We start from the raw sequence: 16469 nt of genomic DNA on the forward strand, positions 1-16469 counted from the left end.
TTCTCTGGGTGTGTGTGTATGTCCTGCAGCTCTTATGCATTGTTTCATTTTAAAATAGCTAGCTGGTAGCAGATTTCCTATAAGAGAATTGACATTTATAATTATAGCAAAGAGATTTGACTAGTTCACTAAAGTTGGCTAGATTCTATTACTACCGATGTGTTAGGAGTTATGATTGAGTGCAGCTTGAATAAATAATGCTGTTTGATATTATCACTCTAGTAAATTGGAGTTCCCTTTTGGTCTTTATTTAAATGACGGGCAGCCCAAACCTGAGCTACCTGTTGTGCCGGGACTGCCGCAGAGCCCTGCAATGGGGCTACTTGATTCTGCAGCAACCCTTGGGCTGCCGTAGAATCAAGACCCTCTGTGTCCGACCCGCAGCCCGACATGGAGACTCTGGATGCAGAGGAGCAGAGCTCCTCCCACCCTACTCCTTCCCCTGCACGCTGTCTCCCTGCCCTCCCCCCACCTTCCCTTGCCCCAGAACACCTCCTCCCCACGTCCCCCCATGCCCCCACCTACCTCTCTGCCGCCCACCGGTTCGGGTGGCAGTGGAGCGGTGGAGCAGCGGTGGTCCACTGGCACTAGCCCAGCATCAGATGGTACTGAGCTAGCGCCAGTGCTGAGGGCTGCGGATATGCCTTATGGCTTATGGCATGTTAGTGACACTCAGTGCCAGTGGAGGACCAGCGGCAAGAGCTCAGGACTGGGCTCTGAATCCACAGTTCCTGCTTGTGCTTTCCTCTCATGGGCTCATCTTAACAAGTTTGAACCACAGGTTGATACATGTTTCAAAACTATATCTGACTTGCACACTATTAAAAACTTTTATTCAAACCCAAAGCTGATTTTTTTTGGGGGGGAGGGGAGAAAAATGTAATTTAAGAGAGTCTGGCTAAAGACAATACTGAAAGGCACATTAATCTTGCTGTACTGTAGGATGTTTTGTTCAAAGCTTCTATCAAGACCCTTCATTTCTCCTGCGACGTATCCTGCTGTGATAATCATTTCATCCAGGCTTACTTTTCTAACTTTCTAAAGAGAGTTTAATGAACTGGATTTAATTCTTGTGCATTGCAAGAAAGCAGAAGAGCCTGGCACCAAATATTATACCAGAGGGTATAAAATGCAGCTATATTTGAGGTCAGAACTTCAAATATAGAAAAGAGTAAAAAATTTGTCAAGCAGACTAGGATGTGTAAAGCATATATTCTCAGAAGCTACATGCTGCTTTTGTTATGCTGCAGTCTGATGCACACTTGCCTGGGAATAAAACCCATTGAAATTAATGGGGCTTACTTCCAAGTAGTAACTTCCAAGTTACTTGGTTACTTATGTAACTTGATTACAGTTCTCTTCCATCACAAGGATTTGGGCAAATTCAGTCTTGTTATGAACTTTTGTGTAAATGTGGCTTTTATAGTTTTACTTTGTTATTATTCATATTTTATACAGCCATCCCTTCAAGGAGGTCAGGGTGATGCACATGGTTCCTTCCTTTTGTCCTCACAACAACCCTGTGAGGCAGATGAGGTTGAGAGACAGTGACTGCTCCACAAGTCACCCAGGAAGCTTCATGGCAGAGTGAGGAATTGAATCTGGATCTTCTAGGTCTAAGTCCAATTCCCAAACCAGTACACCATCCTGGCTCTCTTGTTTTCAAGTGGTTTTCAAGTAGCTGTTGCTATTTTATTTTGTAATATTTTAATTAGTATTGTATTTTAAACGGTTTTAGCTATTTTAAATTTTGTTTGAGCTGTGGAAAAGATAGATAGATATTGTATATTGCACATCAGTGTAGCATTTTATTTCTTTCCTTCCTTCAAGGAGTTCCAGGTTGTGTGTGGGCCTCCTCCCTCACCCACCTTAATTTTATCCACATCAGCCTTGTGTAGTAGTTTAAGTCAAGAGATGGTGATCAAGCTTTATGCTTGAGCAGAGTTTAACTGGGTCTCCAAGTCCATTTATCATTCTGTAAACTGAATACTGAATTTAGTGACTCTAACAAAACTTTCATGTGATCTAATAGTTGGGTGCCCTCTCCTGAATATATAGAAAATAGTTATTTGTAAGTAAATTTTATTGTTTGACCATACATTTTTTTTCTCCCATGTTTCAGATGATGTTGCACCCTACTTCAAGACAGAACCAGGTTTGCCCCAAATCCATCTAGAAGGAAACCGTCTTGTGCTTACGTGCTTGGCCGAAGGAAGCTGGCCTTTGGAATTTAAGTGGCTACATAACGATGTGGAAATCACTGCCTTCACCGGTGGATACAAGTAAGTGGCATTTAAAATTTCAATTTTAATTTTTCAGTATTGAATTAAGCAAATTTTTACATTTGAAGTTGCTTTCCGCTGAGTCGGACACTACATTCATCTATCTCTGCATTGTCTATACCCGTGGTTCTCACACATTTAGCACCAGGATCCACTTTTTAGAATGAGAATCTGTCAGGACTCACCGGAAGTGATGTCATGACCGGAAGTGACATCATCAAGCAGGAAAAAAATTTTGCAATCTTAGGCTGCAATCCTACCCACACTTACCCAGGAGTGTCCCATTTACCATCATTGTTAAAAAAAATATACATAGTAGCTTGTTAAAAGTACAGGTCTGTAACATTTCCCCAAATGCAGTCACATCCCATGGGAGCATCAAGTCTAATATATTAAAAATATTAAATATTAAATTAATATTTTTAAAAATATTTTAAAATATTTTAAAAATAAAATAAAATATTTTTAAAAAAATATTAAATTAAAATATTTCAATATTAAAAATATTGAAATGAATGGGGACCCACCTGAAATTGGCTTGCGACGCACCTAGTGGGTCCCTACCCACAGTTTGAGAAACACTGGTCTATACTAACTGAATGCCACTCTTCAGAGTTTGACAATGATCTTTCCCAGACCTACCTGGAGATGCCAGGGACTGAGTGCCTGAGCTTCTGCATGCAGAGTAGCGGCTTTACCACTGAGCTATGACCCCATAACTGCATTCTTGTTTTTGTTATGTGTTGCATTGTTGCATTACAATGAGCTGCAGTGGGATCAAAGATGCTATAGAATTATGTTCTTATGTTCATTAAACCTCAGTCAGTGGAAGTATATTTTGGGCACTCTTACGCATCATATCTACTTTCACTTGATGTATATGGATACCCTTATGTCAATGGCAATTGTTACTTAGTTCTATTTGAATATATTGACAAAAAAAGTTGTAATTTCAAAATTGGAGCTTGACATAGGGGTGTGACATCTCACTTCACAACACTATCCCACCCAGCATCTTAACCTCAGGTCTCCAAACACCAGTTCCCATTTGCTTTTAATATCTATGAATAAGAGAATTATCCTTTCATCTAGGGTATCAGAGAATGTGTAGGTAGGTTTTTATTTCCCTTCTATTTTATTCTATGGCACCTACTCAACTTACAAGTCAGCTGTGAGGGCCCCATTAGATACTGGTTCAGAGGAATAAGGGAGGCCTGGTATGACTAAGGGCACAGTCCTAACCCCTTATGTCACTGCTGTCCAGCACTGGCATAACTGTGCCAATGGGACATGTGCTGCATCCTGCAGTCACGGAGGCCTCCTCAAAGTAAGGGAATGTTTGTTCCCTTACCTCGGAGCTGCATTGCCCTTATGTCCGTGCTGGAAAGCACGGACATAAGGGCTTGGGATTGTGCCCTAAATTGGAGAGGGGGAGTCAGGGTGAAGCAAAGTTTGTAGATTTCATTGAATATTAAAAAAGCACTTGTGTGCATTCTACGCAGTGTACTGTTATAAGTATAAAATTGAAATGCTAAATGAGTTTTAGGGTGAAGATCTCTACCAGGTTGATTTACAGAAGTAAGCAAGTGTGTCATTTTGAGTGAACACAATTGTTAGCTTGATCAACAAAGGCATGCCTTGCTGCAGTCAATCAGCAGCAAAGAAACTGAAGGAAGCCAAGGATATTTTGAGAGGTGTATTGGAGAAGGTAGGTACCCGGAGAACCGGAGTTACAGAAAGGTACAAGGTGATGAGAAAAGAGAATGAGAGTGGATATTTTCTGCTTGAAGAATAGAATTCAGAATGCAATTATAAATAGCATTTTGCAAAATGAACATTCATATAACAATGAATGTTATAATATGTATAGCATGAAGATGCAGTATATTATTACATATTGCTACTATAGGAATATGTAGAAAAAGCATATTTTGGTACTGTTTTATGCACTTTTGTTGTGACAATATAATAAGTTCCTTGGGTCATGATGAAAGGCATATTTATTTTGTTTAGAGTTTGATTAACTTGTTTTGAATGCTTGAAGCATTTATCTTTTAATACAGAACGCGTGTGGAAAGCTAATCAAAATTTTCAATAAAAACATGTTACTATGAATATTTCAGGTCTATTATTTATTTTTAATTGCTTGCCACTAACCAAGATGCACTCGGCATGCTTTTGTATTTATATGCAGGGAATTACATTTATTCATTAGGACGAAATTATGCAGCTAGAAGTATATTTGTTTTTGGTTGAATAGCACTGGGCTTGCTAAATTTGGACTCAATCTGTTCTTGTAAGCAGGCAGCATGGTACTTTCTGGATTTCTGCAAAACATCAATGACTGCATGGGAAACCTAGCTTCCGGTTCAGTTAAAAGTAATCAGAATGTTATCATGGGTTCAAAGGCAGTGTGGCTCCAGGTTCCTGGAGGTTCTGAGGTGAAACCCTGTATACAGTGGTGTTCCCTGCCTGCTCCCTGATGAGTACACTAAGTGCTACACTAGGTGCTACTGCTACTGAGCGTTCAAGGTCAGCTCAGTTGGATGGACCTACCAATGAGTGTGGGCTCTTGAACAATGTCTGCCCTGGCTGACCTCTGCTCCAGTGGGAGGTAGTTTGCTTCCTGAAAAAACAAATAGTAAATGCGGGTGTTACAGGTTGTCAGTATATTTTTTAATTGAATGCAAGTTTCTTGTTGCAACCAGAAATCCAGAAATCCCTACAACATATTCAGTGACAAAGAAAATAACTGCAGTCTTTGTACAATGTTGCCCTTGATACTATTAGTCATAAATCAGGCCTTTGTTACTTGTGACCCACCAAAGCACATGCACCAACCCTTCCTGTTTTTGCAGTTCAAGCTGGCAACTAAAACAAATGTTTATCAAATCACAGAAGAGTTGACGCAAGTGTGGACTGTGATAAGAACTCAGAGCTCTACCTGAAAGGAAGCTGTCATATTTTCTTCCATATATTTAGGATGTCAAGCATCCTTAATATGAATGGACCAAAGAAAATGCAGAGCCTCTGCTTATGTGTACTGTTGAATTGATGGATTCAGGCAATTGCCTTGATATTTTCTTTGAATCAAATTGGTGATGCTATCTAAAAATATAGAATGGATTCAGACGCATATCTTTTTGAAGACCATGTTTTGGTTTTGAACACTTAAGCCATGGCAGCCTTATTGAAACCAAATGATTGTTTGTGTTCTAGAACAAAAAAAGACTTGTTTCCATGGTTTTCATTGATATTTTCATTTATTGATGTACAATCCATCTTCTGTTGTAGATTTCTTAAGCAGCCAGTATCTTCCGGGCTGCTCCACTCCAAACAAATTGTCCATTTTCCTAAATTACTTGCTCAGATCTGCAGAAACTTTAAGTGCCCTTCTGGCATCCAGACAATGAAAATGCCTTTTTCTGTCTTGCATGCAAAATGATCCCTCTGTCACTGTAAAAGAGAGACTGTTGGCTTTTGGGGGGTAAGCTTGCATTTAATGCTTAGGAGAACCCTTTTCTTGCAATTTTCAAAGATATTGTACTTCACTAGCAAGGGCTCCTTGGTCCAGACAGTGCCCTGAGAGTGTGTGGTGCTGTTGCATTGTCAAAGCTAAACAGGGCTCAGTTTAGGCAGCATCTGAATGGAATAATACCTTCAATCCCAACGCCAGGTGCTTTGGCCTTTTCAAGTGCAGTTTAAGTTTCATTAATATTTCATTAATATTTAAAATGTATTTAAAATCTCACCTCTGCAAGTACATAGTAATACTGTATAACATTTGATGAGCCAGTCTGCCAGAGTTAGCTATTATTATTTAATAATACATATATGGTAAGAATGCTGTCTTTGACTTATAAGAAATGTTGTAAGGTTTACTGAGAATGAACAGGAAGAAATTTAAACCCTTAAAAGCTCTATATAGGTATATTCTAAAGCAGGGAGACGCCTTACCTTGACTCCCACTGCTTCATCCACAGTGGATCTGGGGCCTGCAGAGGCCAGGGAGTGGCAAGATAAAATGGTATGTGACCTACTTCAATTCCCACATTGTGCCACGTTTCTCAAATTGTATGTTGTGACCCACTGGTGGGTTGTGCCTCTAACTTTGGACCAGGAAGCCATAAGGTGGTTTGGGGCATGACACAGTGTAGTGTGACCAGTGAAGCAGGTTGTATGCTGGTGTGACCCAGAAACAACTTCTAGGTTGCACCTTTCCCCTGAAGTTTCCTGGTTGTGGCATGCCCATGCCCTACCAGATAACAGGTTGCAACACACCATTGGAGATCATGATCCACAATTTGAGAAATGCTGCTCTAAAGCTGTTGAAGGAGGACCTGCATTGAGCCAGATCTGCAGATAAATGGGCTCCACTTGTATGCTGAATATACAGCAGTTGTGACTAGACTGTGACTTGGGAGCATTAAGTATTTTGTGCATATATTCCTTCTAAATCAGGGGTGCTCAAAGTTTTTGGCAGGAGGGCCACAACATCTCTCTGTTTTACATTTACATTTATGAATCAATTTACATTTCAAATTTGAATAAATTTACATAAATGAATATATTAGAGATGGACAATGGATGAATGAATTCAATCCAGTTTATGATCACATTCACCCTAAGAAGGGGGGATCTTCATGCCAGTTTATGATCACATTCACCCTAAGAAGGGGGGATCTTCATGCTAGTTTATGATCCCATTCACACACACACAAATGGAGGGGGGATCTTTCATACTTTCACATACCCGCTTGCTCACCTGCCCCCTCGCCCTCCGTCTGCTTGGGCTGCCTGCCTGCTTGCCCATGTGCTGCTGCTGCTACTACTGCCTGCCTGGCCGGCTGGTTCCAGCCCCCCTTCCCTCCCTCCCTTCCTTGGGAGGGAGACATGCTGCAAGCTGGGCTGGGCTTCCCTCCCTTGTGATCTCTCTCTCTCTCCCCTGGCTCAGGTTGCAGGAGGGGAGGGGAGGGGAGGGGAGCAGAGCCAAAGGGAACTGATCCCAGCCCAGCCCAGCCCATGGGCAAGAAAGAAGAGACCAGCAGGCAAGTGCACAGCATCTTTTATAATGGGAAGTAATGCGAGACGTGCAAGTCTCACGTTACCTTCCCACTATAAAAGGCCCTGTACGCCGGCTGGGCTGGTCTTTCCTTCGCTGCCACCGAGCTCAGTGGCAGCAAGGGAAAGCAAGGCATCAAGCTCGCGCGGCGGGCCAGTGCGAGCTGGGGTGAGGGCTGGGTGCCCATTGGAGGTGGGGGGACCCCTTGGGGGCCGGATGGGGACCCGCAGTGGGCCGCAAGTGGCCCGTGGGCCGGGGTTTGGGCACCCCTGTTCTAAATGGTTAAAGAAGGAAATAGATATTGCTGAGTAAGCCTGTAATGTGCATGTATGCTAGGGCATAACTTGAGTGCTTCTGTGGCTAAGATCCCATCCTTGCACCTATTTGATATGTTTAGGGCTGATCTGAGCATTTTATAACGCTCTTTCCCCCTGCTTTTTTTGTCCCTTCCAAATCTTGTAAATGAGACCCTTTCAATTCATCATTCATGAATGGAGTGGCAAAATGGGGGGGGATTTCAAAATTGGGCATTTCTACTTAGCTAATTTCAGAATTTCCAGCATACCAGTGCCATGAAAATGGTCAAAAACACTTTTTATCAAAGACCAAGGCTGGATACAAAAAAATGATCACAAGTTCCAGCAGTGAAGTCTTTGCAAAACCACCTCCATATCACTAAAAAGCCATTGTTTGTACACAAACTAGGAGGGAGACAAGGTGAAGAAGTAAGAAACTGTCAAGGGTTGTGAGAGCTTACTGGAAAGGGAGGACCGTATTTGCCATGATGAATGTCTGCTAGTTATTCTTACAATATATAATGCACCTCTCCACCAGTACTTGTATGAGTTTATTACAATATGTCATTTAGAAAAGAGTTTTCAGAAGAAAGTATTTTATGTTGCCAAACATCTTTCCCAATATCATTGCTTAGATGTTTGTTTTTGTTTTTGTCACCGCAGGCAAGAAATTAGCTGTCTTTTTTCCTGACTTGTTGATGAAGGAATATTGAGTGGTATAAAAATGTTCAAATACATCTAATAATTTTAGGAAAAATGTGGAATTCAATTATTCTTAAATGGCTCAAAGAAGAAATGCTGTGTGATTTATTTAAATTGTGTTTTGTTTTGTTTTTTGCATCCTACACTGGATACAGCATAGTAGAGAATCACAGAAGAAATGAAGATAAAAGCCATTTATCCACTGATGGTCATGAGAATAGGAAGTAGAGTGTATATTAGAAGAGATTGGTGAAAACAGCTTAGTTTTGGAGTGGCTGAGAGATACCCTTCTTAAGACTTCAGCTGTTTTTAAGAACATATATTACACTTATTTTATGTTGCAATTTTCTTTGTGTCTTGCAGGTACGTTATCCCATCCTTACAAAGATCTGATGCTGGCTTTTATCAGTGTGTTGTAAGGAACAGAATGGGGGCACTCATGCAAAAAAAATCAGAAGTTCAAGTGGCATGTATGTATGAACAACATTTATACCAATATTTCCTGACAAAATCCCAATGAAATTGGTTATGTGTTACAATATTATACAGTCATTAGTTTGCCCATTACTGGAGATCTGTACAACTTTATCTGAAAGGAGATAAAGTTGTACCAGTTTCATACCTTGAGCATGGGATTTCTAGTACTATCTGATTATTGTTCCTTACCATTATTCAAAGCTATATAATGGGCAATGAAACCAGTTGTTCCACTCAACGATGTGGCAAGATCACTGCTTATTTCTTATAGCTTCTCACAGTCTCCTGAATACCACGAAATGACCATCCACACCAAGGTATGCAGATCTCAGAAATAGGTCCCATTGTGTTCAGGAGAGCTTACCCACAGGAAAATGTATATAGCTCATGCCTCGTTATCCATGGGGGTTCTGTTCCAGAAATCCCAGAAGATTTTAAAAAAATCAGTGGAAAAATAACTTTTAAGACACGCTTCCAGGTTTCTGGCTTCTGTTGTCACCCCAGAATGCTTTGGTATAGATACTATACTGCATTCAGCCACTAGATGGGGTGAATAATGGACTCTAATAGAATAAAAACATGTGAAAGTAGGAAATTGGATTTTGGTGTTTTTTCTTTGTTGCAAGGCACTTAAAGGTGGTCCTTGGTATCAATAGATACCAAATCAATGGATACTGAGGTCCCACCTGTATAGGAATGCAGCCAGTGAAATTGATAAGAATGCATGTTAAAAGGAGCTACAGGAAGAATCAAGTTTAAATTCCACATTCTTGCACCCAAAAAAATGGGTTAGTTGATAGCCAAACACCCCTCAGACCAAATGCTTCAAGTTCAATTGAGCCAACTCCTACAAAGCGTGTGCATCCAAATCTTGGATAGTATAAACTGTGAAACTTGTCCTCTGATTTAATGCATGACTTTCTTTGGGTATATGTATTGGTTTTTTCAACTACGGATGCCAAGTTACCTGACTTGAATTGCAAGATACAACTGATCTCATAATCAGTTTGGAGTTAAAATCCTGAAAACATAATTGATACTGTTACATCCATGTGGTTTCTCCCCCCCATTCTGCCCCCCCCATTCTGGCGCTGTTACGTAGAATTATGTAGAGCTTCTTTGCATTAAGCTTTGTTGCTATATGGGAATTTTGAAACGGAAGACTTTTCATTAAATTATTTCATAGGGCAAATTTATGTCTCCGCAGTTGGTTTCCTGACTTGAGAAGAGTAGAAGGGGCACTCTGGTGCTGTCAATCAGCTTAAATTTGGTCTGTAAGTGGGAAGCCCTACCCAGCTGTTTCATATAGTTAACTGCCTGCAGATATATGACAAGTAGAAATCTCACACGCATCTGAAGTTCTGCTATTTGTTTATACCCCACACGTCTCTGTCTGAGACTTTGATTATTGTTCCTCAGGTCACTTAACTGGAAGGTCAGCAACAGTGCCTGTCATTTGATAAATGACAGGAAGATGAAGTGGGTGAACGGAATTCTTTATTAGACATGACCATTTACAAGGAAGTGATTAAATGGAGGAGAGAGTTATCATGAGGAAAATGTGCTGAATGTATTTTTTCCCCCTGCAGTTTAATATTAGCATCAAGCATAACAATACGTAATTCTGTGCAAATTGGCCAAGCAGGAATTAACTCTTCCAGCTACTCCTTGTTTACGTATCCGTTTTGTGAGCATCATGTAATAGAGCCTAGTTAAAAAAAGTTGATAGGGCTGTGAAATATTGTAAGAGAAGTGCAGCACATTCCTATACAAGTTTCCTCAGAAGTACATCCCACTGTGTACATTCCATTTTCAGTTAAGTGTGTGTAGGCTTGAAGACTTAACCAACATTGAATGGAGTTAGTGCAGGGGTAATAGGGATACTTTTAAGAGACTGACTGCTCCTTCCCTACCTTTTGGAGTGTGAATTCTGTGTCTGCCCTTAACCTCAATTTAGCATGCCATCAGTCTCAGCATTAAACACTACTAATGGATTTTCTCTTGATTTGTAACCAACTTCAGAGCCTGCTCCTGATGGCTTAACCATGATTAAGACATTCGTACCAACAGGGTCAGCTTCTCTATGCCTTAAAGAATTGCCTCCTCTCTCCACTGCTCTTCCTCCTTCACTTGATGGATTTGAAAAAAAGAAGAGAGGAATAGAGCAGAAGAGGAAGTGTGGAGGTGAGAAGAGTAGTGAGCTAGAGTGTCTCCTCTTCTCCATGTTTCCTCTTCTACTCTGTTTCCCTCCAAAATTAGGGAGCAAGAGGAGGAGCAGAGGCAGCAGCTGGGAGCATTTGATGTTCTGCCTCAAGTGCCAAGAGAGCCCCTGCCCACTCTTATGTCTTCAGTGGTAGTTGAGCCTTAACTGGGATTCAAGAAATCCATTCTGCTCCCACATTTAACCTGGATGTTGGCAGCCAGGTGGTAGTTGTTATTGCAATATAAGATCTGTAAAATATCTTTAAAATCACAGCATACCTGGAAAAGCATAACTAACTTCAATGCTTTTATGGCAGAGGAATTTTGCTCAGAAATAATTAGTTGAGTTATAAATTAATGCAAAGAGGGGTTGCATAAGAATTGTGAAGCAATTCTTAATTAGAAAAAGCCGAAATTATAGAAGCCAAACTGATCATGTAACAACAAGGTTAATTAGAACTACTTGCATGGTTCAATACTTCTTTTTAAGTAGGTAATCTGATTACAGTTGTAAACAAAAGATATGGACTTCTATGAATCATACAGTGTTAATTATTTTGGAGCATGGAAAAATCACACTGATGATTAAAGCCCAATTTAAAATTGGGCTTTATTTTTTCCTACTGCTTAAATGGCTAGTTAGATCTTTTATACTTAGATTATGGGTTTTTTGTCTTTTTGCTACATTGAATGAGAGCAGCGAGGTCATGGGACAGACTCCTTGATTTTCCTCAGTTTTTCTTGTGTCTTAAATCAAACCAAATATGCATACTCACAGGCCTGAATAAAAACAGGCCCGGCTTCAGAATCCTTTTCATGGTCTAGGGATCTAGACAATGACCATGAGCTTTAAGCAAGTACCTTCTCTATGGTATATGGAGCCCACCCATTTCCACCTTCCTTCTAAACACGCACTTGGTCAATTTCCCAACCCCTTTAGCCATTCTTTTGCCCTGTTTACTAGACACATGTCTTTGGCCCTCACCAATTATGCATACTCTATCCAGAGTCTGACCTTGCCCTCTTGTTTTGCAACCATGTGTGCAGTCAGAGTATCTGGAACTTGAAGCAGGTTTTGCCAGCTTGGTGTGCCAGTGGGCCTTTGATCTGTTCTCAGTTATCAATACTTTGGTAACTTGCATGTTTGATACCTCCAATGTTCAGTGCTTCTGCTTGTTCAGAATAGAACAGAGAGGTTGTTAATGGGAGATCACTTCAGTCATCACATTGTGCTGATACAGAAAGATCTGCACTGGCTTCTTGCATAATGGGTATATGCAACTCCAGGTTCTAGAAACAGGCTACCTTAGAAGGCCAGGTGCAAGGGAATGACAACAGGATGCAGGTATCTTGTTGTCTTGTGTACTCCCTGAGACATCTGGTAGGCCACCGTGAGATCCAGGAAGTTGAACTAGATGGGCCTTTGGCCTGATCCAGGAGGACTCTTCTTGTGTTTATGGGCAAAATTTGGGGTGCTGATAATTACTCATAAATTACTAAATTGGAATTGGGGTATCTGAAGAATCCCCTTCTCCCACATGAACCTAGGCAGCAGTTAAGATCTTGATAGATTACTCTGGATCTTTTCACCCTTAGAAGCACCGCAGGCACCTGCATATAAGTCAACCTCACAGATAAGGGCAGGTTTTGAGCCAACAATCATGGAATTTTCTATGACCCTCGGATAGGGGTTAAACTTAGGGGGGGGGTGTCTGACTATAGTTTTGTCTGATTTTACCCAAGGCCAGATCCTGAAAAATAACCTACCACTAATTGTTACCTAAGAACTGTAGTCTCTAATTTATTAAAAACATAGTAAAAGATCATAAGATTCTTTTTTAAATTCTGATCTTCACCACCTTTTTGTAAACACTATCAGAGTAAGTGCACTGTAAACTACGTACCAGTTAAACAGTGGTTCCCAACCTGGTATTCACGTACTCCCAGGGACACTCAACAGGACCTTTAGGGGTACTTAAAAAAGAATGGAATAATGGCAGAAAAAGGCAGGCCGTGCTCCAGAATGCCTTGCAAGGCAGGGAGGGAGGTAGCTAGTTGACTGTGAAAGCCGCACCCAATAGCTAGTTTTTGGTCATCAATTCATGTATGAACCAGTGATTGAAACCAGCACCGTAAAGAAGCTGAAACATAATATGGAAAGTGATCAATCACCCAGAATTTCTCAGCACGCTTCGGGTGCAAAACAGTGCAAAGGCAGGGTCTTCTGTTCTTCAAACAGATGAAAAGAGAAAATATGTGATAAATACATGAAGTCTGGGTTTTCATAGAGAGGAGATGAGGGCTTGTATTATAAAGGGTACAATTTATGGAAATGGGCTGCCAAGGGATATGCAAGTGAAAATGGTTGGGAACCACTGCAGGAGATCCATGAATCAAATCCACCTTTAAGGTGGACATGAGGAGAACTATGAATCAAAGACACCTTTAAGGTGTCATTTGTGTTAAGCCAGAAGCTCTACATACAACATATAACTTATAACACATAACTGAGAGTGTGCAATTCAATTCACAGCAAAGAGATGAGATATTTGCAACCCTTTTTACTCAGAAGTAGACCCACTGCTTTCCATGAGTGTTATTCTTAAGTAATAAGAGTGCACTGAATTGTAGCCTGGGAAGGAGGGTCCCATCCTGGTGTTTCAAAAAACAGACCTGTTTTGCAAGCATTTGCAAAGCAGAACCAGGCTGCAGCAGAAGGAAGGAGAATAAAAGGTTACCTTTGGCTGGAATGTCCCAGGAAAGTAACTATAGCAACTAATGAGGTGCCTGCCTGAGCTGAGCAACAGCTCAGCTGAGAAAGACGCTTTTCAGAGTTGAAAGGCTCTGCCCTCTGATTGACCCGGAGATAAGGCAAGTGATAACTGGAGCTTGATTACTTGGCAAAAATTTCATATACTATACCTGAATATCTACAGTAAGTTAGGTGTCTACTGGAGAAAGGGTGTTTTATGTAATGACATCCCCTTTGGCATTTTCTCCTGAGGGAAGTTCCTGTGGTACCATTATAATTTAGATGCTAAGCTAAATCCCTCCTATTCCTCTGAACCAGGGGTCTCTAAACTTTTTGGCCAGAGGGTAGCATCAAATATCTGGCATGGTGTGGAGGGCCGGACAAAAATTTTAAATCTAAAATTTAAATACATAAATTAGAGATGGAACTTAGATGAGTGAATAAATGAATGAATGGGCTCATTCATTCCACCTCTCTGGCCCTCAGAACACCCTCCAGACACAATCAGAGCACAGTTCTGATCATGTTCAGCTGACTGGGCCAGAGGCTTTCAGGAGACAAGAGGTTGGCCGCCAGCCGGAAAGAGGCTGGCTGTGGGCCGCTTCTGGCCCCCGGGCCGGGTTTTGGAGACCCCTGCTTCTGAACTATTAGTGTTTTTATCAGTTTTAGCCTGCATTCCTATGCACACATATCTGTAAGTCCCATTGAATACAGTGGGGCTTACTTCCGTGTATACGTAGGTTTGCACCATTATTCTGCTGCATTAATGTACTGCTGGTTTCATTTCCACTTGTATTTCACCTTTCGTAATATTTTGTTTTTGAATTGTATATATTGATGTGATATTAAGTTTAACATCAACAACTTGAGGACTTTTTATGGTGAAATAGGAAGATAGAAAGTGTTATATTGAATAAACAAAATGGTCTTAGTTTCCTTTACCTGCCCAAATTCACAATGGAAAAGCCATCTTAGAATTGTAAGCTAAAACTACCTTGTTTACATGCTCTTTGGAGTGTTTTTATGTATTGTAAATTTATAGACCAGAAGTTCATTTACTGTTATATATGTCAATTTCCAATTGGGGGGAAAGCCAATTGCCTACCCTAGGAAATGAGAGTGCTCAGTAGTGCTGACTGAGACACTTCTTGGGTGTCCTAGTGTCACTGGGCTTTGCCTCATGCCTCGCTACACATCCCCAAACCTGCACTCATCAGCACTACCACAAGGTCTGTTATATCTTCCTGCTTAATTACAGCAATGCCAATGACTGCTATAAAACATAATTATTCTTCTCTATGACCCCTAAAAAAATAACCTCATGTGCAGAAGATGAAACTTCTGAAAATTCTAACTTTTCTCTGCAGATATGGGGAATTTCCTGGATGTAGACCAGAAAAAAACCGTGTCTCAAGGGCAGGCCACTGTTCTAAACTTCCCGCTTATCACAAGCTACCCCAGACCGCAAGTGACTTGGTTCAGAGATGGGCACAAGATTATTCCAAGCAGCAGAATGTAAGTTAAAATCAATTACTGTTTGAAATATGACTAATTGCACTTGATAACGCAGCTTACATTTTAAGCACCCTAATTAAAGTTTAAAGATAATAAAGCAAGCTAATGCATCCCTTGTTTGAGATAGATGGCTGGTTTAGGGCTGGTTCTAAAATCCTTAAAACAGTTCATCAGAATAATTCATGTGACAATAATATTTTGATCTGCTTTGCTGCATTAGGCCAAATCCTTCCCTCTGAATCCACTGTCCTGGAATGCTTTTAGAAAAGCAGAGGCACACCCTTGAATTGGTGTTTCTCTGAATGCACTGACTTGATGATTTTTGGTATTTACAAATAAATGAGTTTTTTGAGCTATGTGATACTGTGTTGTCTGACAATGAAGTGGCAATTAGTGTTTGTTTTTTTTATACCCTTTTATCCTGCAATGACAGTTTTATTTCCTTTGGCCTAATTAGCAATTCACCCATTCATAGTGAAATGGTTGTGCTCTGATTACCTAAACATTGTCTCTAGGTATACACATTCTCTCAGTCTACAACACATTAAAAATGCCAGACAGAATTTAACCAAACTTTACCTTTTCTGTTAATTAGGGTATTTTTAAAGCATATTTCTCCCTTCCAAGCATCCCTTTATATGATTTAGTAAGCAATTAATGGATCATCAATAATGTTGTGGGCAAGTATGTTGCCCACAATAATGTTGTGGGGAAAACAGCCAATATTATAATAGCATAGTACAATTGATGGTAAGGTCACATCTGGAATATTGCCACATCCGAAGTGGCAACCAGAGGACATAGTAGAACTAGAAAAGATGCAGAAAAGAGTGACCAAAATGAGTACTGGGCTGAGGCACATCCCTTATGAGGAAAAGCTTTGGCTTTTGTGGCTCTTTAGAAAAAAGGTGCCGGGGGGGGGGGGGAATGATCGAGACATACAAAATGATGCAGGGGATGGACAGAGTAAATACAGGGATTTTTTTCCCCTCTCACACAACTCCAGAACCAGAGCACACCCCTAAAATTGAGTGTTGGGAGTTTTAGAACAGACAAAAGAAAATATTTCTTTACCCAGCATGTAATTAGACTGTGGAACTCCTTGCTACAGAATGTGGTGATGGTGTCTGGCCTAGAAGCCTTTAAAAGGGGAATAAACAGATTTCTAGAAGACGAGTCAA

At 40.6% G+C, this 16469-nt stretch overlaps 1 protein-coding gene across 1 annotated transcript in view; it reads left to right on the forward strand.

Annotated features, from left to right (window-relative positions):
• SDK1 (sidekick cell adhesion molecule 1) overlaps nucleotides 1-16469 on the forward strand; it is a 478937-nt gene that overhangs the window by 93281 nt on the left and 369187 nt on the right. The window contains exons 2-4 of the mRNA XM_066640872.1: nucleotides 2123-2282; nucleotides 8706-8812; nucleotides 15141-15288. Of these exons, the coding sequence (XP_066496969.1) occupies nucleotides 2123-2282; nucleotides 8706-8812; nucleotides 15141-15288 (415 nt within the window). The remainder of the gene's footprint in view (nucleotides 1-2122; nucleotides 2283-8705; nucleotides 8813-15140; nucleotides 15289-16469) is intronic.

Source organism: Tiliqua scincoides, chromosome 13 (assembly GCF_035046505.1).
Source record: "Tiliqua scincoides isolate rTilSci1 chromosome 13, rTilSci1.hap2, whole genome shotgun sequence".
Lineage (NCBI taxonomy): Eukaryota > Metazoa > Chordata > Lepidosauria > Squamata > Scincidae > Tiliqua > Tiliqua scincoides.